Below are 27,790 nucleotides of genomic sequence, written 5' to 3'. Positions count from 1 at the left end.
TGTCAGAGAGACTAGTCAGGTCCGGTTGAACAGCTACCTTGTAGTTTAAGAAGCCTCTAGTCCAGTTCCATGACCTATGGGTGAATTGACACAGGAGTCACTAGAGTGGTCCTCATGCATGTGATGCAGGATGCTGATGAGGCTCAAGTATGCTGAGCCAGTGTCAGGGGTCTTCCTGTGGTCACCCACTGGTCCACAAACACATAAGGGTGATTTTGTCTCAGTGGCCAATATCCCTCAGAGTCAGGGTGAAGTCCAGCACAAAACCAATTGCCACTGATCTACTGAATTGCGTTATAGCCAAACCAGATGTTCCCTTTATCTTCCAGTAACTTCTATGCTCGGTGACCAAATTGCACTTGGATGACTCTCCTGGATCCATCAAGCTCTGGTGCAATTTTTGAGGGTCAGGACTCGGTCTCCATGGCTGCATCCTGGTGTCAGCAGCAGAAAGGCAGTCTTAGCTACTCAATTTTCTAAAGGCAGACTTCTCAGCTTTTATGAACCAGTGGCTGTAACAGGGTGTCAACCAACTGACTCTTAGTGTCACTGTCTCTGTCTGGGGCTTGGGGACTACTTTTCCATGAGAAGGACACACCAGACACAGTGTTTTCTTTGCTAGCCCAGGTACAGCAGGTGCAGTCCACCCTTTGGTGCAACCTCTCTTTACTCGGTCCAGGGTACAGCAGGACAGCCCTTCTTCAGCTCCCCTTCAGTCCAGGTGTGATCTGAGGTCTGGGTGCCACTGGTACGACTTTTATACTCACTATGAGCCTATGGGGATGTAACAACTAAGTAGCCAATCGATTATCAGCTTCTCTCCTACCTGATGATGACTTCTAGTGAAGTGCAGCATCTAGCTATCTCAGAATGCACTATTCTGCCCACTCTCAATGTGACAGAACCCTTCTCATGGCATGTGGAGCTTTCTAGCCCAATCCGGAGATGTGGCTTTCTGGGGGCTACACACCTCACCTCTTGAAAAAACTGTTTGGAAAAACCTTCTCCATTTCTGTAGAAGATGTCAGCCTGTCTGCTAAAACAAAAGAACAGCCCCTTCCATGTGTGATTACCATTTGCCCTTCAAATGCAACTTCCCCTTTGAGGTTCACTTTTTGGGCTACCACACACTCTGGCTACCCTGCCAGGTTTAGATCACTCTTCTTTGCAGGTCAATTTTTCCTTTTCCTGAGAGGTATTCTCATCTAATCCCCAGCAAAAGGCTATCTCAAGGTTAACAAATTGTGTACAACCATAAACAATCCTGGAAACTTTGGGCAACAAAGTGGTAACTTTCTAAAGTGGCCAATTGTGCAAAAGTTACATTAAATTCAACTTGACCAACAAGTCAGGTTTAATGCAGCAATTCATTTGATAATTTGAAGTACCATATTTAGTAGTCCTATTTGGAAGTTGTCACTGCTGAGTGGTCAACAGGTGACTCCATTGTCACCAATGAAGCTACTAACTTTTCCACAGTAAAACCCACAATGCTGGTTTTATACCATCATGTAAAGCTACAAGAATACATGTCCTTCTTTTTACTATAATGCACCCTGCCTTTACGGCTTAGCGGGCCTAACTTGGAAGGTTTGGGCTTTGCCATGGGTTTAAACAACAGAACTGAGTTAGCAATTTGAAACTGCTCTGCCAGCCGGCAATGGTGGAAGGGGACTCATGCTTTGCTTTGTCACACTCACAACAGCAAAATGAGTGCTGCTTTCCATGAGGGACATTTAACTTACAGGCCCTAGGTATCCCTGGTACCATATCCTAGGGACATATAAGTAAGTTAGCTTATGCCAATTGTGGGTTAGCCAAAGGACATACATGGTTTAAGGGCCAGAGCCCTGGCATTGCGGCCTGTTTGGCAGGGGATAGAACATTTACTTTCAGATTTCTTATTTCATATACACCAAAACTATGACGTATTGGCTAAAGGAAAATAGTTATTTATGGTATAAAGATCACAGATATTATTCTTTAGTCTAGTGGTTGGCCATCTTTTTGGTGTCATCTTCAGATACTATTAATGACAGGCCAGATGAGGGTAATTATGCTATTTGTTTTATTCATGGCTTCAGAGCAAGATAAGTCACCAACCCAACCATCTCGGAGGGACAAGGCCTCATAATAGGCAATTTTGGTCTCCTCGAGGAAACAGCACATCTCCCCTCAAAATGCGACCATAATCTTGAACCTCCCTCCTTTTAACAGGGTGGCTAGGGTCTTTAGTTTTTAAGGTCAGCCTGTGGTTTGTGTCCCCAGCTCCACCCCCCATGTACCATAAATAAGTTGGCATAAAATGATGGCAAATGTTAAACTTGGTGAACATGAATATTAGCTACTCCAGGCGGCATAACCAGAATCGAATCTAAGAAACGAACCCCGCAAAATTTTACTGTACCTATACAGGGTGCAGCCACTACAGTGTGAGCTACAAGGGTCTGTGAGAAGCATCGAGCATTTGGTGCTGTTTAAGTGAATTAGTTAGAATCACAGATTTGTATGGTACCTTGCACGTGGCTATGGAGAATAATGTGTGGAGCATATGAACTGAGGTGGAAGGTTAGACATTAGTGAAAGATGTTTATAAAGTGTGTCTTATTGGAGTATTTTGGGAATGTTAGACAAATGCCCAGGATGTCTGAGATTAGTCAACTTGATTAGAATAATTAGGCAAGCAGACCTGAAAGAGAAAATTCATAGATATTAAATCGCTAAAATAGATTGTGGTGAATATAGCTGAGGAATGAGCAATGACATAAAGACAAGCGGCCCAAAGAGTAACCTTAAAGAAATCTCTAGCGACCATTCCATATGTAACAGGCATAAATATCAAATTAGTGATCAAAGTCTCAGAATGCAGTGCACTACTTAAGAGTTAGACTAAGAGTTCATTTCTGATTCTGAAATATTAGTTATAAAAGTGCCCAGGTCAGCCAGTTTAGTGATAACATGGGTATTACAATTCTTCAGGGTTCTGAAGAGGGTGGGACCTACAAATGAGTGTTGTCTGTTAATTCTGGCAACCTCCTAAGACACCTGTCTGTCTTTCCTCCATTGGGTTAGTATTTGTTTCATATGATGATATCTTCATGGCTTGAATATTAGTGTTGTTGGAGTGGATGATGGTTCGGTTTGATGCAGGAAGCAGAAACTGTTTACATCATGTGGTGCAACCAGCCTATATATTCTGGTTTCTGCTTCCTCAATAGTTAACTCTCTGAATTCTTCCCTATTTGCAAAACTTCAACTTATAGCAGATCAGTGTTTATTTTGGTACTCTGTGCCATGTTGTGGACTGCATTGAGTTTTTTCAGGATGATATCCAGTGTTGTGCTTTGATCAGCTTTCTCTAATTTTGGAGAGTCGGGGATTGATGGCTCCTGTTTGGTTAACTTCAGGCCTGATTTGGGCTGCTTTTCTTTGGCTTCTTTAGAGACTGCCAACTTGACAAAGTACAGGAAACATTGTATGAAAGATCAATTGACCTTGAGTGGAATAAGCAAAAAAGCACTCAAAGAGGTGCCTCACAGCAAACAGGTTCAATCTCAGTTTTCAAATTTATCAGTAAACTGATATATATATATATATATATTTGCAATCAGGTGTAGGGAGAGGCTATGCAAATATGGTATATTAGTTAAAGTTAGGTACACAGAGGATCTGTATTTCACACCTTTCCACTCACTCTTGATAGTACATAGAATACCATGCCCCTGGGCCTTGTGCAGCAGGCTGGCTTAAAATCCTGGTCTTAGGGGTGTACCATAGCCCTCTGTAGTCCCCATGGTACAAGGGGGCTTCCAGCCTTTCATGCGACCCCCCAACCATCCAGGGTGCCCCCTAACCAGCCGACGTACAATAAATATCTGTAAGGTGTAGGAGACTAAGGGACCCTCATCACGCTCTGCAGAGGGTCTTGTAATTATACATTATACCACTGGCTGTTTCAGAACTATGTAGATGACATCGACCTCAGACGACCCTAGATCCTATATCACAAAGTAGGTAGGGAACTTGGTCCAACTCACTGAAATGACATGGTTCAGCTTTAGAGCATTTACCTCACTGACTTCAATTTATCAACCACATCTAGCAACCTGGGCCCTCCATTCTCTTCTGAAGCTTTTTTTTCCTTTTATTAACTATTTCTTCATCTTACAACCACTTAAAACACCATACAACCATTTCCCATATTGCATATCATGATCACTTTCCCCCAATTAATGGGGACCCTTTTCTTTGCCAGTAACAAGCAACTGCTATCAACTTGCAGTTCACCGGCTGCAGGGGTTTGACAGATCCTAGTAGTCATATAATAGGTTCACACTGCACACGTTCTGTCACGTCTGCGACCAGTTCCCAGTATTTATATATCTTGCTACACCCCCATACCAGATGCAAGAAATCTGCCCCTGGCCTGCCACATCTGTTGCAGGTATCTGTCTGTTGTAAAGCATATTTACACAGTTTGCAGGTGTGTAATATACTTGCTGTAGGAATTTAAAGTGTGTAATATGTTGGTTGCCATTTGCGGTCAGCTGTCCTGTGAGTTCACAACAGAAATCCCATTTCTCCTGTGTTAGTGGGGTGTCTAGTATCCTATTCCATGTTTCCAACACTGTTGTATCAAATCTGTCCCCCTCCACTAGTGCTGTGGTATACATCTTTGTTATTAGCCCTTTATGAGATGTTTGTGTGAGTACCAATTGTAAGGTTTTGTAGGTTTGGTGTGGGAACCTCCGGTAGTGCTCTCTTAAAGTGGATTGTAAGCGCAGGTAGGTGAAATGAATGAGCAGGGTGTTACGACTGCTCTGCAGCAAAGATGCGAATTCAATAAAACCGGTCCTCCAGGAACAGGTCACCCATTGTCCTGAGGCCTGGGTCCTTGAGGAGACCCAGGTCTCAGGGCTCCTGCATCACCGATACCTCCTGATGGTATGCTGTGGGCATCTCAGGTGCATATAGTGGCCCTTTAGTCGTCATGGCACCTATTGCCTGCCACGCTTTCAGTGTGCAATTAATTGTACTAATGTTGCCCTGTGGTACTTCTACCTGTTTATGGGAAAGCAATGAAGTCAGCAGTATGGAGTCTGCTGCTAGTTGGGGCATATATTTTTAAGGGTGCACCCAGGGCCCACATCATGTAATAAAGTTGGAAATTCGGGGCATGAAAGCCACCCTGTGCAAGTGGGGATCCCAGGTATCATAAAGAGATTCCCAATTGTTTCCCAGCCCACGTCAGAGCAAGTAGCAGGGACTGTAATTTTTTTTTAAAGGCCTGTGTGAGGGGTATTGGTATGTTCACAAATAGGTAGAAAACTTGAGGTAGTATATTCATTTTGATTATCACTATGTGATTTGCTAAGGATAATAATTCTGAAGCTTAATTATAGTGATTGTAGCCTAATCCAGAATATGGTGAAAGGGTGTATGGCAAATTATAGGTTGCCTCCAATTTCCAGCCCACACTCATCATTGGACCCTACTTCCTGCAGCACTTACCCCCAGTTCAAGACCCCTTTCATGCTGCCGCTTTGTGGCCATGTGAGTAGGGGATGATTCAGTGAGCCAAACTGGGGAAGTGACAGAGTGGTGTGATTGCAGCATGCTGTTCCCCACAACCGCAGGTGAGGTACAGGCACGCAGCTGGGAAAGTGCTTGTCAGCTGCCTCTTTATTCATTTAGTTGTGGTTACTGCTCCCACACATAGGAAACCCCAGGAAGCACTGCAATGCTTGTGAAGAGGGGTGGGGATAGTAGCGTGGGAGGTGAGGGGCTATGCATGGGTACAAGATCACTGTGGCCTCCACAGGAGACCTTGACTGGGCATGTATAGGTCAGTGAAGCTCCAAGCCACCTGAGAGAGATACCACGTTGTTGCACTCATCTCTTCTCACTACATGTGACTAGGTACACACACCATTCACCATCCCAATGTAGGTGCCAAGATGTTTCACAATGAGTTTGTCTGTTTCCCTTGTAGATAGTGATTAGCTAACTTTTGAGAAACCACTCTGCTCAGTTGAATCTGCACTTAAATCCTTGCCATCCTGGAGTAGAGAAGCTAGCATATGATTACCCACAGGTGTGGTGAAGCATACTTGTTTTGGAAGTCACCAACTGAGCCTTTTAGTTTCTAGAGGGCCCCAGGAGATGAGCTAAAAATGAGCGGAAAACATTGGATATCAAAGATGAACCTCCATCTTCCTTGGAAGCAGGACACCCCCTCTGACTCTCCTAACTCAGTCCTTGCTGACTTTTAATACCCTTGTTGGCTATGCTTACTACAAGTAAGAGACTGAAATGCTGATTTGAGATGTCTCTTTCCACATGTCACCTCCTCATCTTGGTAGCTATATGCTTGCAATAAAAACTATAAAATAAAAAAATAATGATCATATATCATTATAATGAAACAGTTTGGTTGCTCCCTAACAGGCATATGTACTCACAACATATTTAGAAACTCATCTTAGTTTTAATGCACATCACATGAAATTATGCTTCTTAATAATGCAAAGGAAAGTATTATTGGCTATGAACTGCTGTAACTACAAGACATAGTTTATGCCCACAACAAAGTCTAATAAATAAAAAAAAATTCAAAATACAGAAAAATGCATTGGTGAAGTAAATTATTATTACACCAACTCTGGTTGTAGTGCATTTCCTTCAAGACAGATGTGCACATGTTATCAGGAAAATATAACCACTAACAATGTAATAGAGTCAATGATTAAAGCAGGCTCAATCACTGCCCCATAGTGTGCTGTGTTAAAAGCTGTGCCTTCTATTGATGGTAAGTGGTGGGGTGAGTTGGGGGGGGGCAAAGAATGAAAAAATATCAAATAAAAAAGTACTCAAATGCTGCTGCCAGTCTGTCTTCATCTGCTCCTGTCCTGACTCCAGATTCCCGAAGGGCTGGTACACACTGTGCAGGCTCCCAGACGCCAATCAAGACACTGCTCTTATTCTGGTAATACTGTTTACCACCATCAGAGCATCGCTGTGATTGGCCTAAGCAGGCTGGTTTAACTCTCGCTTAGGCCCTGGGAGTCTGTGCCTCTTCTCCACACAGCTGTGCATCACAGCCAGGTGGACAGATCTAAGTGCGCATGTCGGTTTGGCTGTCCTTGGACAGCTGGCTGAACCGACATGCGGACTACTCATCCCCCGGGTGTCATAATGGTCCCATCCCGCCCCACCCTAGACTCGACTGGCTTTAGCGCCATAAGAAAAATAGAACAATAATAAAATGGTTTTATCATTTTATTTTTCACTTTTCCCTCTGCTGGCTCTCAGCAGGGGGGCCACTTTTCTCCACCATAACGGAGGAGCCACCGCTGTGTGTTAGGCAGATGCAAAATAATAATGACAGTTGAATACACCAATTAATGAAGAAATCTGACCCACAACCCCTCTAGCTATTTATATTTTTATGTATTTTTCATGATTGTTTTCTTACATGAGGCTAGCAAGTCCTCTAGGCCAGACCTACAAATGTACATCAAGCACATTTGAGACAAGGCAACAGCCATATTATCCTGGGCACATCTGCTGAATCGAGGAGAAGTTGACATTTCAAATGGCTCCCAAAACTTTACCACACACATATATATGAAGATAGGTATTACTGATGTTCAGCTATGATGTAGTAGTGTAGTTTTAGGAGTGTACGAAATACGGCAGCTGGGACCCATTGTGGCTTCTACCTTCTCTTACTCAATATACTCTCACTACTGCAGAGAAACTCAAAATTTGCATAGGTCACATGATTGTGCCAAGTGAGAAGAGCATGATGCGGAAACTGCAGCAAACATATGTACTGCATGTGTTTGCCTCACTAAGAATAAGCAATATTATAGTAATATTTGTCTACTACCCATAACAAACGTAATATGTTATTGAAATATTAGAATTTCAAGGAGGTTGGATCTGTTTGTGCAGATTTGTAGGTTGTGAGGTCTCTCTAGTGCTCAGAGTTGCTTTAGTTATGCCAAGGTACATGGAACAAATATATGAGGTGGACTTAATTATTGAAAAGTGGAATGTTGATAGTGGCAAAAGCGAGGAATGTCTGTGTTGATCGTTGCACCTTGCTACTAGAGAATGACACTGATTCACAGATGAGCTCCTCCTTAAGCAAGAGGTATGATCACCACAGGTAGCCTTCTGTTATTGTTCATTTGCAACATAGTTGAGGGGAGGTGGTTTAAAATGTTAAGGGGCTGCTAAGCTGTCTCTTCCAGCGTAATCACATTCTAAATCAAACTGTGTATGAAGAGGCATATGAAGAGGTATATGAGGGATAGCATCATTCACAATGAGGAAAGATCATAATTATGCAATGAAAGGGAAGACTTGAATGTAATGCTGATGATAACAGTAGGTTCTAATAGTTTAACTGAAACTGATGGGAAGGCTTGTGGCAGTACTATAATCCTTCACGGGACCAATTTGGGTTTATATCAGACAGCAAGACCTATCATGCACCCTTTCCCAGACATTTTCACTGCACCAGGTCACTTATACGTCACCTATATGTCAGGCGTTCCAACCCTGAAGGCTGGGTGCAAAGTACCTGTGTGTGAGGGCTCCCCTGCACTAGCAGAGGTGCCCCCAAGTCATCCAGGACCATTTTCCTGGACTTCGTGAGTGAGGGGATGCCATTTTACGCGTGCATTGGACATAGGTCAATACCTATCTCCAGCTTCACAATGGTAACTCCAAATATGGCCATGTAAGGTGTCTAACATCTGAGAATTGTACCCCAATACTGATTTGTGTATTGGTTTTACAATTCCATGCACTCTGGGGGCTCCAGTAGACCTCCAGTACTACCATACCAGCCTTTTTGAGATTTCCCAGGCAGCCCCAGCTGCTGCCACCTCACAGACAGCTTTCTGCCCTCCTGTTGCTTGAGCAGCTCAAGCTCAGGAAGGCAGGACAAAGCATTTCCTTTGGAAATAGGTGTTACAGGCATGGGAGGGGTAGCCTCTCAGAGCCTCTGGAAATGCTTTGAAGGGCACAGATGGTGCCGTCCTTTCATAATCCAGTCTACACCGGTTCAGGGACTGCTCTGGTACAAAACTGGACAAAGGAAAGGGAAGTGACCATTCCCCCGTCCATCACCACCCTAGGGGTGGTGCCCAGAACTCCTCCAGAGTGTCCCTGGGTTTTGCAATTTCGGATTCCAAGGTGGAGGTACACTCTGGGAGCATCTGAGTGGCCAGTGCCAGCAGGTGACGTCAGAGCTCTCTCCTGATAGGTGCTTACCTGTGTAGCTAACCAATCCCCCTTTCAGTGCTATTTAGGGTGTCTCTCCTGGGTGTTTCCTCAGATTCGGATTGCAAGACTCCAGTAAAGGACTCTTCTGCATCCTTTACTTCATCTTCTATCGATGGAACAGCAGCTGAACCCTCCAGGAACTCTACAAACTGCAATAAGGAGGCCAAGATGACTTCTACAACATTGTAACTTCAGCAACTGCAACAGTTTCCAGGTTGTGCATCCTCTGAGGACTGCCTGTCTTCAACCTGCACCAGAAGAACAGAAGGACTCTCCCGTGGAGTGCCAGACTCACTTCCCTGCTTCAGCAGGCACCTCTCTGCAGCGAATACCGGTGGCGTGGGTTCCCTCTCTAGATGACAAGCATGGATCCTTCAACATGGGTGGTAGACTAAACTGACACCAACAGTCCCAAGGTCCAGCTGTCCAACTTTGGTGGAGGTAAGAGCTTGCCTCCCCGCACAAGACAGTACCACCGTGCACCGCATGACTTGCAGTTGCCAAGGCTTGTGTGCGACCTTCCAAGAAGTTCTTTGTGCACAGCACAGCTTAGGCCCCACCACTCCATCCTGAGATGCACAGCTTCCTGAGTGGTTGTCTGGCGGCGTGGGATCACTTTGTGTTGTGCTGCGTGGGCCTCCATTTGCACCCTCTTTGTCCTCATGCTTTGGGACTCCTGTGCACGCTACCTGGTCTTCTGATGGCTCTCTGAGTTGCTGAGATCTCCCTATGCCTCCTCCTTCTGGGTAGAGGCCACCAGGTCCCTCCTGGTCCTGGGCAGCGCCATTTTCCGCCAACCACGTGTTTCGCGTGTGCCAAGGCTTGTTGGCGGAATTCAGCAACGCAAACCAATGCAATGCAATGCAATGATCCAGTCAGCGTGGGACATCTTCTGCACCAACCAGGAACCCGCATTTGTCTTCTTGGGTGCATAACTGACTTTGTCTTCTCACCAGTGGTTCTTCTTTTGCACTTTCATCCGGGTTAGCAGGGGCTCCTGTTCTCCCTGGACTTTTCAGTGCTTCTTGGACTTGGTTCCCTCCTTCCACAGGTCTTCAGGTCCAGGAATCCATTGTTGGTGTCTTGCATTCTCTTCTGATTCTTGCATAATCTCCATCATTACTTCTTGTGTGTTTCCGGAAACTTACTGTGATTTACTCCTGTTTTCCTGGGCTCTGGGGTGGGTTCCATTACTTACCTTTGGTGTTTTCTTACACTCCCCCCTACGCACTACACTTGCCTAGATAGGAAACTGACTTTCACATTAAACTATTTTAGTATATGGTTTGTGTTCCCCCTAGGCCCATTGCAATCTATTGTGATTTTCACTATTTGGACTATTTTCTGACTGTTTTTACAGCTACATCTGCATTCTAGTGTATATACTCTGTATATTACTTACCTCCTAAGGGAGTATAGGCTCTAAGGTATTTTTGGCATTGTGTCACTAACGATAAAGTACCTTAATGTTTGTAATGCTGAGTATTTTCTTTCATGTGTGAGTACTGTGTGAATACAGTGGTGTTGCAAGAGCTTTGCATGTCTCCTAGATCAGCCTTGGCTGCTCAGCTACAGCTACCCCCTAGACAGCTTGGCTGCTAGACACTGACTATATTTCACTAATAAGGGATAACTGGACCTGGTAATAAGGTATAAGTACCTTTGGTACCCACTACAAACCAAGCCAGCCTCCTACAAGAAGCCGAAAAACAGATCAGTAGACAAAACTGTGTACGGTCAAGCCAACTACACAGATTGCCAGGCAGTGCAACTTGGCAACTTTGCTCTTGCTTCCTTCACGACAGGGACGACTAGAGAGAAGTTGCTTAAGTGCATAAACAAGTGAGTTCACGTTTGTTTTGTTTTTATCATTACTTGGTATGATTTGTAACCTCCAAGTCATCCAACTAGATGTTCTTCCAATTACTAGGTCCCCTGTTCTCCACATGTTCGTATGACATACCCCTAGACCAGAAGTTTTCAAACATTTTATGCCACCCCACTTCCCCAGTGGGGAAAAAATCATTGCCCCCTCACATTTTTTCACAATTATTCTTTTAAGTTGGCAAAGTTTAAACAAGTCTAGACTTATTTAAACAGTGCAGTTAAGTTCTGTTACCTTTTAAAAATGCAACACGTTTTCTGTTTAAAACAAAGCACTGTTATCTGCATAATGCTTCTGTTGGTCAGAGCCTCGCTTCCCCCCCTCCACACCTTCCCCTCCCCGGGATCACTTGAGGCCCCCCAGTTTGAAGACCCCTGCCCTAAACCAAAAACTACCACCTCTGCATTGACATTTAGGCGGTTTGCACATTGTAATTGTGTACGGCACACAGTATATATTGCATCCCTCTACGCATGTACAACATTTAGATTTTCAGAGCAGTGTGAATTTTAAAATTTGCAGTGAACCTTCTGCTCATCTGGATAGTGACCAATACTAAATGTATTTATCCTGAACGACAATACGTCAACATTGGATCTTCATGGTGGATTCTGAAATTCTGATAATTTTGGAAATCAACATTCTAAAGCACAGGGAGGAGGAGCCAAGATGGCGGCCGGGACGGTCGCTTGATCTGAGCGCTCCGTTCCCGGCTACCTCGAAACATCCTGGAAGGTGCCCCCCCGCGGCCTGGTAGCGGCGGCCGGGACGGCGGCTTGACCGGGGGAGACCGGGGCACCCAACTTGTGTCGTGGGCGCCCCTCGGTACGCGGGCAAGGCGGGGCTGGGACTCGCGAGTCCGCGCCGGGTGTGGCGCAGAGCGGGAGGAGCTGCGGCTGCAGCCCCGGTCGCGCTCTCGCCGGGCGCGGCCGCCTCCCGCTTACACGCCTGCTTGTGGCCGGGAGGGCTGAAGAGACGTGTCCAAAAGCGGACCGCACGGTTGATTTCACTGGGCGCCCCGGGACGCGTGAAGCCGGCTCGAGGAACTGGGGCGCCATCTTGAATTTTGCCGCGGCAGCAGCCGCGTGTGTAAGCTGCTGAGGGACAAAGAAGAGGCCCAGCAGCAGCCGCGTGTGTAAGCTGCTGAGGGACAAAGAAGAGGCCCAGCAAAGAAGACGCGCAGCGGCGGCGGGCCAGCAGGCTGCGGCGGTCCCCGGTGCAGAATTTTAAAAAAAAACGAGGTGAGGAGGGCACCTGCGAGGGGGGGGGGGACACAAAAACTAAGCTGAAGGGAAAACCCTTGGAACCCCCCCCCTCCACCCCACCTCTCCATTTACGCAAAAGGGCTAGATGGATGTGGATCGCGTGCTCCTGGGAGCTCGGACTACTCAACCAATGCAGAGTGGACGGCTGGGTTGGACCGCGGGCGGGTGGCCTGCCCTGGACTCCCCTGCAATGTGTCCCTGCCGCGACTGTCCTTAGCTGCACAAAGTTTATTTGCGGCGCCCTGCGATCGCCCTGACCCGCGATTTCTCCCGCATGTCGACGCCTCTCCCGGCTGCCCAGCACTTCTCCCCTCTATCTAAGGGAGCCTCTGGCACCAAGCCCTCCCGCCACACAAGAAGAAACGAGTATACTCCCCCAGCGTTTACACCCTCCGCATATTCCGGTGGGCCCGGAGGACAGCCCCACAAGAATTCATAGCTGGAACATTGAATCCATTAATGACTGCAGCATTTGTCATTGAATATCCAGGCCATAATAAGTCAGAATAAGACTAAATGTCCCTTTGCTTTGCCGCCTAATCTCACGCCCTCAACACCGGATGTGCGCTCCATGCCCAGGCAACTCAGTAAAAGTTTATAACATCGAACCAGGAAGATTAAAAGTGCGTAATCTCTGCAGATTGGGAGGTAATCTCAGAACAGCCAAAATGGCCGGCAGAGCCAAGTCAACCAAGAACCCAGACCGAACTACCCAAGCGATAACGCCTACTGACCAACAATCTGGCCCATCCCTACAGTCACTGGGAAGCACACTCCTAGCACATTCTGCTCAGTTCGAGAAAGTATTGCAGGCAATACTGGACACTAAGTCATCCTTGGAAGGCAGAATTGATGCAGTCGCGCAAGACTTGAATCTTTTACGAGTGGATCATCGAAGCCTAGCTGAAAAAGTGAAAACAACTGAAGCTGAAATAGCTGATCTAACTCCAATAGTGCAAGGGAACCAAAAACAGATTCAACGCATGGACGAGGAGCTGAAGATACTTTGGAGAAGATCGGAGGAAATGGAGAGTAGGGCGCGCCGAAATAACGTGAGATTCCTGGGCTTTCCGGAAAGTATGCGTCAACCGGAATCAGAAATCTCCCTAGAGCAGTGGCTAATCAAGGAGGTGTTAAATGGGGCTCCATCCAAGTTTTTCTCAGTTGAAAGGGCTTACAGAATCCCGGGCAGACCTCCGGCCCCCGGCCAGTCCCCCAGGCCATTGATTGCCAGGTTCTTGAACTATAGAGACCGAGACGCAATATTGCAACAATTCCGCAATAAGGGCCCGTTCAAGTATGAAGACTCGAATATTAACGCTTACCCAGACTTTACGCAAGAGGTGCAGAACCAACGCAATTCTTTTGTTAAAATCAAGCAACGCTTACGAGAACAGAACAGAAAATATGCCCTGCTCTTCCCAGCCAAGATAAGGGTAGTTATGGAGGACCGTACCCATATATTCACCAACCCCGAGGATGCCTGGACATGGCTCCACGCCAAGGGCCTTGCACACCCCCGGGAGGACGAAGAGGGGGATGAGAAATGGCAAAAACCTGCTGCAAGGAAGAGATCCAAACGGCGCACCAGAGGCCAGCCCAATGTCTGGCAAGCAGCAGAGGAAAGAGCAAAAGTGCTAAAAGAGACGCCGTTACACATGCAAAGCCGCAATACAATTGCCAGTGGTCTTGAGGAGCTGGGATCGGACTCAGACACAGCCAGCTCCGCATCCACGGTAACAGGAGAACTAGGTGGGCCGAAGGTCACCCCAAGAACTGCCGACGAACTATAAACTATTCGTTCAGGCCCAGAGAGACTACCAGGGACGATGCTTGAAACTTGAAAATCTACAGAGACTCTGCGACACTGCCGAGACGTGGAGATAAAGTGCCTTCAACAATATGCATCTTTGATATAAACACTAAGCTAAGTGATTGGGGGCATAAGTAGGTGGTACATGGCGGATGGGTGGGGTCAGAGGGAACGGATTTATGCCAAGGGGGGGCGCCTGTCGATATTGGCAGACTAAGTCTGCGGCACGATGTGAGCCCCTTACAAGAGCCACATCTGCACGATATGAGAATCCCACTATGCAAATCCAACCGGATAAGAGTTATTTCACACACTTTTAAGTTTTGTAGTTTCACTGTAGTTGTAAGTAGTATAGGGGGTTTAATTAGGGGGGTGGGGACTAACAGTTTAGCAGCAATGCAAGAATCGGAATTACTCAACGCACAAAACATAGACCTGTACCCGCTATATTTAAATATCAGCAACAGAAAGGCAGAGACCAGGCGGGCCAACACCAAAGCCCAGATCCACAACACAGCAACACATCCCCAGTACCCCATATGATGTCTTCGCGAAATAATACCAAAAACCAGTATATTATATTAACATGGAATATCAGGGGCCTTGGGATGCTGAGCAAACAGGCTAGAGTGCACGCTTAAAAGACTAGGAGTGCATATCGCTATTCTGCAAGAGACACATATGCTAGAGGGGGACCTACGCGCCCTACGCACGAAGTGGGGAGGCCAGTTGATAGGCACAACATACTCGGCTTTTGGGGGAGAGGGGTGTTGATCTGGATAGCGGCGGGAGTTCCATTTCTCATGTCAGCACACAAGATAGACCAGGGAGGGAGGTACGTAGTAGTGGAGGGCAGACTAGACGGCAGACAAATGGCTGTGATCGGGGTATACGCCCCCAACAGTGGCATCTCGGGCTTTCTTACCACTCTCACCCCAACGTTGCTGTCCCACCCCATGCCCCTAGCCATCTGGGGTGGTGATTTTAACAGTACCCCATCAGCAGCATTGGACAGAACCAGTGCCCACCCGAGCACACCGACTAGTAGGAAGCCCGTAAGTCCCCTGCAAGAATGGGCAAATGTTATGGGTCTTTATGATGTATGGCGATTAGGCCATCCAGAGCAAAAAGAATATTCATTTTACTCGGTCCCACATAACACCCACACAAGAATAGACATAGTATGGGGCACCTGTGAAATAGGGGCGCTGATCACTGAATCTGAATACTTGGCAAAGACAGTCTCGGACCATGCGCCTCTGAGAGTAACACTGAACTGGGGCAGGGCACGTCAGGCAATTCCCACTTGGAGATTCCAGGCGGAAGCTCTACAAGATCAAGCATTTGCCGCAACATTGGGGAAATCTATAGGCCAATATTGGGAAACAAACGCTATGTCTGCAACAACCCGGGCGATAGAATGGGATGCCCACAAGGTAGTAGCACGCGGAGTATGCATGTCCACTACGTGGGGAGTGAGACGCTCTTTACAGGTGGAAATTAGTAAACTAGAGAAGGAGCTAAGGATTGCTGAAAAAGCGGTAGCACGGGGGGAAATCACTAGCACTGTCCTCAAAGAAAAGCGCTCAAAATATAATGAGGCAGATAGCAGGCTCCGATGCCACGACTACAACTATTACTTAACCAGGTTGCAAACAGAAGGAGACAGATCAAGTAGAATGCTAGCGTGGCTACTCCGCGAGGATAGACAGCAAGCTCCGATAGGTGCCATCCGGGTGGGCGCCCATGAGATGGCTACTACACAAGTAGAAATAAACGAGACGTTTAGGAACTACTATTCAAACTTATACACTAAACGTACCTCGTGCACAGCTACACAACTTGAGGCTTTCCTGGCGGACTCCTTCCTACCCCAACTACCACAAACAGATAGAGATGGAATTGAAACCCCCATAACAACAGAAGAGATAGAACTAGCCCTTGCACAGCTGCCCAGGAACAAAGCGCCGGGTGCAGACGGCCTCCCCTCGGAGTATTATAAAGCCTATTTACCCAGCCTAAAATCCCATCTGCTAGGAGTGTTCCAGGAGGCGTGGACTAAAGAAAGCTTACCTATATCTCAAAGGGAAGCTATGATAGTGGTACTCCCTAAACAGGGTCGAGACCACACAGATGTTAAATCTTATAGACCGCTATCGCTGTTAAACACAGACTGCAAAATATTAGGCAAAATATTGGCTAATAGGTTAGCCCCCCTCATGCAATTATTGATTCATGCAGATCAAAATGGCTTCATCCCAAAGGGTAACACCTTCCTAAATATTCGCAGATTGCTGAGTATAATAGGAGACACCCCCAAGACTGCACAGGAGGAAATGGTGCTCTCACTAGACATAGAAAAGGCCTTTGATACGCTGGAATGGGACTTCCTGATGGCTACGATGGCACGTATGGGAATAGGCCCTAATTACATTCGTTGGGTCTGTACATTGTATTCCAATCCAAGCGCGAGGGTGAAGTCAGGCGGGGCGATTTCTGATAGCTTCCCGATTTCCAGGGGGACACGGCAGGGATGTCCCTTATCCCCGCTACTGTTTGCCATAGCAATGGAGCCGTTAGCGGCAAAAGTACGCCTCATGGAGCACGAATGGGGAATTATTAGGAATGGGTTACATCACACGATTTCATTATATGCAGATGATGCTTTGATATATATCAGGAACGGTTGTGCAGCTATCCCACCTGTAATGTCTTTATTGGCTGAATTTGGAGGCCTGTCTGGCCTTGTGGTAAACTGGGAGAAGTCCTGTGTGTTCCCCCTGGCAAAAAGGGCCCCCAACAACCAAGACCCCCCAGGGGTAGGGCACCTAAAGTGGTGCCCGACAACATTTAAATATCTTGGGATAAACATATATCATGCCACAGAAGACTTAAGAGACGGGAACCTGGGGAAGGCGCTAACTTCCATAAAAGGCTCCCTACAATTTTGGAACAAGCTTCCGCTCTCGCCACCCGGTAAGGTGGCGATTGCTAACATGTTGATTCTACCTAGGCTCCTATATTATTTTGCGGCCCTGACGATAACCATTCCCAAAAGTTTCTTCAGCAATTTAAACACAGCATTACTGCAGCTCATTTGGGGAGGTGGTAGAGCGCGAGTGGCGCTATCCACATTGCAATGCCCGTTGGATAACGGTGGCCTGGGAACTCCGAATTTTGAAAGATACTATGCTGCCGCACAACTTCAGTGGGTCCAATATTGGATCCACAGACCAGAGCAAGCGGAACCCATGAGCCTAGAGCCTCGGCTGAACGGGACCCCCCTTTTAAATTGGCTGACGTCAAAGCCCCCCAAAATGGAACTGGTTAACCCTTTGCTTGCAGCCGCGCATGCGTGCTGGGTTAAATATGTGCAAAGAGGAGCGGATAAGCTTCCTTACTCCCCACACATACCGCTAAATTATCTATTGGCGGGGACTGCAGCTGGAATGCAAGCCGTAAAGCTGTGGAATGAAGCAGGAATACAGACAGTAGGGGATTGCTTTGAAGACGGCAAATTAATGACGTTCGAGGCTCTCCAGGCCCTCACAGAGATAAATTCGGGTCAGTTCCTGACATATCATGCCGTATGTCATGAAATCAGAAGAATATGGGGAATAGGCACTTCGGAACCAGAGACCTCCCCAGTGCTCCACCAGCTTCTACAACACAGTGATCAAACAAAAATAATATCCAATCTATATAGAACCCTCAACAAGACTCCTGATGCACAGGCAGGGAAAGCATGGAGTAGATGGAATGCAGTACTCCCCACCCTGATCCCATTGGAAGACTGGCCCAAGGCCTTGTCTCACATCAGAGGCGTGTCAAAGAATCCCAGATTTAGAAATACCCAATTCAATTACACGCATCAAACATATCTTTCCCCAGCAAGAATAAAGCGCATGTTCCCTGATTCAGTACCAACATGCCCCAGGTGCAAAATACCGTCAGCACCCTTCTACCACATGGTATGGGATTGCCCTAATATACAAACGGCCTGGGCGGAGGTGGTAGGGGAGGTATTTGGGCTAACGGGACTTGCACTGTTAGCAGACCCTGGGTCCTGCCTGCTGGGACTGAGGAAGAGACCAAAAAAACAAAGACACCTGCACAAATTGATAGACTTGGCCTTTTTAATGTACAAAAGATTAATAGCAATGCATTGGAAAGCCCCTAAGGCACCCGATCTGAAATCCTGGTACTCTCTAATAATACGCTGGGCTCGCACTGAATACCAGGTACTAAAAAGAATGGTGCGCGAAGGGCGACAACACACAGGATGCTCCACTTGGGAGGATTTGGTAACAAAATTGGAGGCTAAAAACGATGAGATGCCTCCTTGAATTGGGGCATATACAATCGCGATAATCACGACATAAATTCCCCTGCATCCCCCATTACGGAAACAAAATTCATAGGGCACCCAGGTACCATAGCGCGCACACATAATTTCCTCCCATCTCTCTAGTAATAATTGTTCATCTAATTTTCGTCACCACAGTCCCAGCGACACGTGAGGAGCAGAAAACCAGGGTAGCCATCTGCATACACTAATCCAGATGGTGCCCTCCTTAGGCAGCCAGGGAACTCATGCATGCAAAACAAGGCCCACACTGGTCACGAGCGAATGCCTATATAAAATAAACAATAAAGGATAAACCCATGGAGGGTGCAGCCAGAAATGATACTGTAAAACTTGAAGTGTTCCGTGAAGTGCATATTGGGGGGGTGTGTGATTGTTAAATGACCTAGATATTAGTTATTGTATTGGTTTATCCTGTGGTTGCAAATTGAATAATTTGTATTATATTTTGAAATATAAAATCAATAAACATATTGAAAAAAAAAAAAACATTCTAAAGCACAGGATGGTAAGCAGTCATTAAGCCTTTTGGTTTCAAACAGCAAAGAAAATTTCTAATTTTCATATTGGTCAAATACTATTCCCAGATGTGGTTTGAATGCATAGGTATACAGGTATCATACCTTCATACCTCTATCATTAATCCTTCTTGTGACAACTGACTCTCCCAATTGCTTATTTTCCTAAATGATAAGGATTTCAATCAGTCCTAAAATAATCAGCTTCTAGAAAATTTCAAGATAGTCTCTAATACCATTGTCACTACACTAAAAGCTAAATGTACTCAGCGGGTATACGTAATTTATTATACTTTCTCTTCGTTTTGATCAAACTTCTGGACTTCATTTTATTATTTTTCTATTGGTTGGAGTATAGCTGGGGCTACTTTAATTATGTGATATTGGAAGACCAATTTATGTGTCAGGGTTGTCTAATTATGTGGCAAGAAAGACCAAATTCAACCACTGGCTAATGTCACTGTGAGTGACAGCATTCTGACTTTTCACAAAGAGTACATCTATGAACAAAGTAATACCTTCAAGTGCTTGAAACGCAAATGGCAATGTGTGCTTTTTGAGACCCTAAAATGTTGCCTTTAGACAATGTTTGCTATAGATTACTGAGTGGTTGACAGCAGGTTCCCCAAGTTTTGACAAAACCATGACAAATCAAAACAGTAATTACAAGTATAAATGACGGTGGCTAAAGCCAGATTTTTGGGCTTTAATGATGGTTGTTAGATGTTCTATCGCAGACTTTTTTGATTGTATTGCACTTTGTTACCCCTGAGGCTGGTTCCTCCTATTTAATTGTAACATTAATCAAGCAGGCTCGGGATTATGTATTGTTCATCAGACCTGCCTTTAGAATATATAGGCCAAAATGCAGGTCAATGTACAGTGATCGGAGTTCTAAGGAGTGCAGAATTTATCACACATGGCAGTTAAAGAGTGCAACGACGCCCATATCCCGGCAAATTTCCACACGTCAATTTAGGTAGGTCAACTCAGCCAAAATGTGACAGGAGAAACATCTGCGGTAATTACATGGAAATTCAAAATTTGGTGCAGTCGTCACCAAATTCTGCTTGTTATGACCCATTTCCAAGTCTGAAGTAAAAATAGTAGGTTTCTGCACCATCCAGTAAATATCACACTCCACACAGTTTTTGTTTACTTAGGTTAGTAAATACCTCATTGGACTCTACTCTACTAGTGATTTGGCCATACATTGATTATTAAAACAACGCATCATACTAAATTAAAAGAATGCTGTTGTGAAAATAAGTATTAAGGAGCTGGGTTAGAGATGGGTGGTAACAGAAAGTACTCTGATTCCTGAACGAACTGCTACATCCGGTCGAGATTCCGACACCATGAAATGTCCTCCACCACATATTCCCAATTTCAGCAGAAATTCTACTATGGATTCTCCATCAGATTAAACACTTTTTCCACAAATGTGTAATTTTCATTATAAACCAACGCTAAGCGAGGCCCGCTTTAATGACGCAACTCTAAATGAGGCACACTCTAATTGTTATGTTTTAAACAGCTCTTTCCGTCGAGGGATTAGTAAACGGGGAATGATGTTAATTCCCCCGTGATGGTAATCCTCGATGGTAGAGTCCGTGACGTTACTAATGACTTAATTGGTTAATTAATGGATGGTGTGAGTAATAAATACCCTGGGGAGGCTTTCCCCAGTGTGTGGAGCATCGGAGCGTGTGGAGTGCTTTTCTTTCCCGTGGTGTTGTTCTTCAGACACAACAGATTGGCGACGAGGATGGCTGGCCTGTCTCGTCTTTTCTCCCCGTGACTCTCCTGCTTCGTGCTGGAGGGGGGTTGCAGTGCCCGGAGGCTGCTGCCTGCCCAGCGTGTGGAGTTCTTCCGGTTTGGACTGCTGCCTGGGGATTTTGCTGTTTTCTTTTTTTGCGTCAGTGCTGGTGCTGGGGTTTTGGTGCCCTCTAGTGCTGGTGTCCTGGGAGGTGAATTTTTTTTTGTTTTGCTTTCCAAGGATATGTTTCAGGACTTTGGGGGGGCAGTGTGATTGCTGCCTCTTCTTTTGGATTTTTTGGCTGGTGTCGTTATGGCATCTATCCCTGCATTGGAGCCTTTCGTGATTGATGGCCCTCCGTCTGCTCTTGCTGCCCGGTGGAAAGAATGGGTGGATCGTTTAGAGACTTATTTTGCTGCCACAGCTGTGGAGAATGATCGACGCCGTCCCTTGTTATTACATCTTGGGGGTGCAGCAGTTCATAAGCTGGGCCGATCTGTGGTGGAGGAGGGTCCGCCATATACTTATCAATCATTGAAACAGGCACTGACTGCGCATTTTGAGCCTTTGGCGAATCCCGATTACGAAAGGTTTCTGCTGCGACAAGCAAGGCAATTTCCGCATGAGTCAGTGGATGCCTTTTATGCTAGGCTTAAGGAGTTAGCTCGCACCTGCACCTTGGTGGATGTGGAGGATGAAGTGCGTGCGCAGTTTATACAGGGGTGTACCTCTGTGAAGTTAAGGGAACATATATTACAAGTACCTGGGATGTCAATGGTGAATATCCTCACGTTGGGACGGTCTAAAGAACTTTCCAAGGAGCGTGCAGCTCACATGGAAGCAGCATTACAGACTCAGGTAAAAGTGGAACCGGTGAATGTCGTCAATACTACATCTGGGGAGAGGAGGAAGTATAAATCAAGGACTTCTACGTTGCCCCGTTTTTGTTATTCTTGCGGGGGTCCTTTTCCTCATCAAGGGGTGTGTCCGGCGCAAGGCAAGACATGTTCTAATTGCCAGAAGCTCAATCATTTTGCGAAAGTCTGTAAATCCATGTCCCGTTCTCGACCACAGAAAGTTAAGACTGTTCAATCGGTGCAGCCGGTCATTGTCATGGATGATGACGATTTGGATGATGATGGGAACGGTGATGGTACAGTCCATATGATACATGCACTGCAGCCTGGTGGGCATCCTAGGAAGCGAGTGCCAAGATGTTCAGTCTTATTGGCTGGTCACAAGGTTGACGCGCTAATTGATACTGGTGCTTCTATCAATGTTATAGCAACTTCAGTTTTGCAGTGTATTCCTTTTCAGCCCCATTTACGGCCTACTACAGCTCAGGTTTACACATTTGGATCTGCAAAGCCTTTGCCGTTGGTGGGGGTGTTTACTACGTTATTGTCTCATGAAGGCCAGTCGATACCAGCAAAAGTGTTTGTTACCACTATGGGGTCAGACATGTTATTAAGCTGCCGGACTGCAGAACAGCTTAATCTTATATCCTTTGCCTTTAGTGTTCATTTGGGGACTGTGGAGAACTTACTGACGGAGTTTCAATCTTTGTTTGAAGGCATAGGTTGTTTGAAGGATCGTATGGTGCATTTACATATTGACAAAACTATACAACCCGTGGCTTTGAAGCATCGGAGGGTTGCATTCCATCTGAGGCCTAAGGTGGAGGAAGAATTAAAGAAGTTGGAACTCGCTGATATTATCGAAAAGGTGGATGGACCTACACCTTGGGTGTCGCCCATTGTAGTTGCGAGGAAGCCCCGTCAGCCAGGGGAGGTGAGAATCTGTGTCGATATGCGCCTACCCAATGTCGCTATTAAGCGTGTGCGGCATTTGATACCTACTGTGGATGATCTTGTTGCTGAGGTGTCAGGGTCGAAATGGTTCTCGAAGATGGATTTAAGGGCTGGATACCATCAATTGCTATTACATCCGGATTCTAGGGTCATTACAACGTTTTCGACTCATATGGGTCTTAGGCGCTATAAAAGGTTAAGTTTTGGGATCTCTAGTGCCGCTGAAGTTTTTCAGGATACTATACGTGGAGTGCTGGCTGGTTTGACAGGGGTCATCAATGTCAGTGATGATATTTTGGTGCATGCGCCAAGTAAAGAAGTACATTTAGTACGACTGAGAGCCACATTTCAGAGACTCCATGAAAATGGTTTGACACTCCATAAAGAGAAGTGTTCGTTTTTACAATCAGAAGTGGCTTTCTTTGGATATCGGTTTTCGGGCGATGGAGTGTTGCCTGATCCAGATAAAGTTAAAGACATTCAAACTGCTTTGGCTCCCATTAATGTGTCTGGTGTTCGCAGTTATTTGGGTATGCTGAATTACTGTGGGCGCTTTATTAAGAATTTGACAACCTTGACGGCACCTTTGAGAGATCTTATTAAAGCTGGTACTATTTGGGAGTGGGGGCCTGCTCAGGAAGCTGCTTTTCAGGCCACTAAATCGGCACTCTCTAAATACACCACCCTGGTTTATTTTGATCCTACTAAAGAATCGGAACTGTCGGTTGATGCTAGTCCTACAGGATTGGGAGCAGTGTTGGCCCAAAAACAGATGGATGGAGAATGGGCTCCTGTGGCATATGCCAGTAGAGCTTTAACAGACACTGAGCAACGCTATTCACAGATTGAAAAGGAGGCTATTGCCGTACATTGGGGCTGTAGACACTTTCATCTATATCTGTATGGCCAGCCATTCGTTGTGTATACTGATCACAAACCTTTGATTCCATTGTTTAATGGATCTTCGTCTAAGCCACCACCACGCATTGAGAAGTGGATTTTGCAACTACAAGATTATCATTTTTTGGTGGTATTTCGTCCGGGTAGCTTGAATCCTGCTGACTATCTATCACGACATGCCAGACCTGCTACATCCCGTGAAGTTGCAGATGCCGAGGATGTTGAGGAATATGTACGTATGATTGTGGAACGATCTCGCCCGTTGCCTATGTCTCTTGAGGACATTCGATCAGCCACGAAAGAGGACGAGTGCTTACAGTTGGTGATATCAGCTGTGGCATCTGGACAGTGGCATTCCCTTTTGAAGGATTTGGCTCTTAGGACGACGGCAGCACGTACCATGTTGTCCTCGTTACATAAAGTTCGGCATGAACTAGTTATGTCACCTGATGGATGTTTGTTGAGAGGACACAGGCTGGTCATACCATTGGCATTGCAACAGTCGGTTGTGGACCTGGCTCATGCCTCCCATCAAGGCATGGTGAAAACTAAGACCAGATTGAGAAGCAAAGTGTGGTTCCCGGGACTGGATGATCATGTGGAGCGGGTGGTACGGCAGTGTATGATGTGTCAGGCTGTTGGTCCTGGTGAACGGCCTCCACCGATCATTACCGAGTCCATTCCTCCTGTTCCCTGGTTTAGAGCTAGTGCTGATTTTGGCAGTTTACCAGATGGTCGTCACACTTTTGTTGTGATAGATGATTTTTCAAAATATCCAGAGGTGGAAATCATTGACTCTGTTACTGCAGCTCAAGTTATTCCACGGCTGGAAAAGATCATGGCCACTCATGGTCTATTGAAGGAGATTCGTACTGATAATGGCCCTCCATTTTCTAGCCAAGATTTTGCTGATTATTTGTCATCTAGAGGAATTGTACATAGGAAAACTACTCCTCGGTGGCCTCAAGCAAATGGAGAAGTGGAGAGATTTATGAGGACTTTAAATAAGGTACTGCGTATAGCCATTGCTGAAGGTCAGAATGTGGACTGTGCGGTATATTCATTTTTAAGAGAATATCGTTTGACCCCGCATAGTGTTACTGGAGAAGCACCAAGTACTATCTGCGTGAATAGACCAGTGCGGGATACCATTCCTAGTATTTTGGAACATAATGATCTGTACCAACAGGTGGGGAAAGTATTGTCACAGAGGAAGGACAGAAATGATAATATGTCACGGAAGAGGGGGGCTAAGAGACGTGACATCTGTGTTGGTGATATGGTTTTGGTAAAATGTAGAAAAGGGGGTAGTAAGTTTGTACTGCCTTTCGAGAAGGATCCTTGGATAGTGAGTGATGTCAGAGGGACTATGATTACTGCCAAACGGGGTCCGGAGTCAATTACCCGAAATATTTCATTTTATAAAAAGGTATATGCTTCGGATGTTTCAGTACCCGTAGACATTTTATCTGGGGATCAAGATTACGATGATGTAATATTGCAAAATTCAGAGACCAATGATACATTTCTTGATGGTGGTTTGTGTTCTGATGTTCAGGATTCTGGGGGTGGTATGGTGTTGGATAATGGCTCAGGTGATCAGATGGTTGAGGAATCTGTTACATCTGGATCTGGATTGGCTGATCCAGTTACCTCAACCCGTGGGGATGGTCCATACAATTTACGTCCTCGTCCACAGTGTTCTACTAGGTTACGTGACTTTGTAATGAACTGATTTTATGTTTTGTGTAGTTTTGTTTTGTTATTATTGTCTGATATATGATTTTGTGCTGATTTAAAATTTTTGGTAAAGGAGGAATGTTATGTTTTAAACAGCTCTTTCCGTCGAGGGATTAGTAAACGGGGAATGATGTTAATTCCCCCGTGATGGTAATCCTCGATGGTAGAGTCCGTGACGTTACTAATGACTTAATTGGTTAATTAATGGATGGTGTGAGTAATAAATACCCTGGGGAGGCTTTCCCCAGTGTGTGGAGCATCGGAGCGTGTGGAGTGCTTTTCTTTCCCGTGGTGTTGTTCTTCAGACACAACACTAATGACGTAACTCTAGAGGAGACCCAGACCTCGGACGGGGTAATCCTCCAGCCTCTTCAGTCAGTATTGCTGCATCCACGGTTCTTGATTTCCCAGGATTACCCTGATTTCTCTATGATTTGAAGACACTCCTGTAGGTATTGACAAGGGCCTTTGCAGAAGAGATTCTGGGAGAAAATATGCAAAGCTATAAAGACAATTAGATAATTTATCTTCAACCGAAGCCACTTCGCATCCCTTAAAGGATAGCTTGTTAAATGAATAGGAGGCGCGTGGAGCTGGGGTTGGCGTTAAGGGTTCCAATGCAGCAGTTTCTAGTGACAGAAAAACATAAAAAGAGGAACTGTCTTTGTATAAGGATATATGAAAGCCCGAATATTGAAACTAAAGACAAAAAATGTGGAAGTGGAGCCTGCTGCAGCTGGTCGCTGCAGGTACCAGGAGACAGCAGGCATCGTGTTTAACGACACACACTCCTTGTTTATCGTTGCGTGGGCGCCCCCGGCAAGGCGCAGAAGCGGAGCGATCTGCGGCCCCGTAAAAGTTCTCTCAGAAAGCATTGGACGCAGCCACAAATAAATAAATGAAGACTCGATAACATAATTATCCGCGGAACATTTTTTATTTTTCAAGATTCACTCCCTAATATCCCACTTTATGTTACGAGTGTGAGACTCAAGCCGGTCTCCCTCTCAATGGATAGAATTAAATCCCTTGAGATATAATAAACGCAAGGTAGCTCAGTCGGTTAAAGCAACCACCAGGCTTATGACCTGTCCACAATCCGCTGCTGCGTAGGAGGTTAATAAAACGCACGAGCAAAATTGGCAAAAGCATTACCTGTTCTCCAAAGAGCTAAAACACATAGCCAATAACGCGGCACGTCAACAGCTAGCAATTATTTGAAAGGTCATGTGATTTAACACATTTCAAAGTCTAAAATATTTCCCTAACGACTTCCAATCTGCTTCCCGTTTCGATATAATATTTTAAACTACATCAGGGGCGTTGGCTCAAAATCTTGTGATTCTGGGCAGCTCACTTATTCTCCCCTGCGTTAAAAATTAGTGTGACTTTGTGTAATGTAACAGGTGCTCGTATAATGCGCTGCAATACATTCAGGTCCAGAGCGAGCTATGTAAAAAAATGAAAAAACTGCACAGTGATGAGGGTCCCAGTACTAGGTAACACTGCCATATATTCTCATAAAAACGTCACGCGTTTTTTTTCAGAAAAGGGCACGTTCTTATCCGCTCATCCGCAGTGAAAACTTGTATTATTCTATTCAACATAAAATTTATAATTGTATTATCAAGTTCAGGGTAGCAAACCCTTACTCCGCAATGTCACATTCCTCATATCAATTTAACATAACCCGTCATTTTTTATTTTCCCACTATGTAAAAAAAAAGAAACTAATTTAGACGTGCCTTACCGAGCAGTAAAACGAATACCGTGCTCCTCAGGAACCAGTAAGGGCTGACGGAGGGCTCCATGGAAGCATCCTGCCCCATGCAGAGATCACCTTGTTGTCAGCGCCGAGGCTCCGCCTGGACCAGCAGCTGCCGCTTTATTTGCCAGGGAAATCAGTAACGAGTTAAGAGCCCGGGCCCTGTCTCCTGCTCCAGTCATTTGCGTGTGTGTATACAAAGACATGTAGGGCGTAGCACAACACCTGTTAACTCGGGGCTTGACATCTTCGGTGCACGCGCCTCTCTCGTAATTTGCAGGACCTAGGGCCCCATGTGCAAAGCCCTTTAACACCGGCAACCCCTTTTTCGGCCAGTAAACGGTTTGCGTCCTAAAAAGTAACTTTTTTCTATGCGCTGGCCACTTTTTGTGAGTCAGAAAAGCCGCCTTTCTTACTTGTAAAATGGGTTTACCGATATATTCCAAATGGTAATTAGGAAAGGGTGTGAGAGGGGCCCACTCTCCTAATTTCGAGTCTCTAGCCATCGCTCAGGAGGTCCCAACAACCTCAAAGCAGGTGGTAACTGATTCACAAATGGGAAGGTCCCCCTCCCTTTTCTTGTTCGTCAGTTTTGTCAGCAGCATCAGGGAAAATAGGCAGAGACCCTCACCACCCTTTTTATTTTAAGAAAGCAGCACCATTTCTTATTT

The 27,790-nt window shown here is 45.7% G+C and overlaps 1 protein-coding gene across 1 annotated transcript in view; it reads right to left on the bottom strand.

The window, feature by feature from the left end:
- HEPACAM2 (HEPACAM family member 2) overlaps positions 1-27,275 on the bottom strand; it is a 286,214-nt gene extending 258,939 nt beyond the window's left edge. The window contains exon 1 of the mRNA XM_069211660.1: positions 27,105-27,275. Coding sequence (XP_069067761.1) covers positions 27,105-27,183 — 79 coding nt within the window. The 5' untranslated portion in view covers positions 27,184-27,275. The remainder of the gene's footprint in view (positions 1-27,104) is intronic.
- Positions 27,276-27,790: the final 515 nt, after the last annotated feature.

Source organism: Pleurodeles waltl, chromosome 10, assembly GCF_031143425.1.
Source record: "Pleurodeles waltl isolate 20211129_DDA chromosome 10, aPleWal1.hap1.20221129, whole genome shotgun sequence".
NCBI classification, from domain to species: Eukaryota; Metazoa; Chordata; class Amphibia; order Caudata; family Salamandridae; genus Pleurodeles; species Pleurodeles waltl.
Note: the sequence above shows the minus strand (reverse complement) of the source record. Positions and strands in the feature narration are given on the sequence as shown.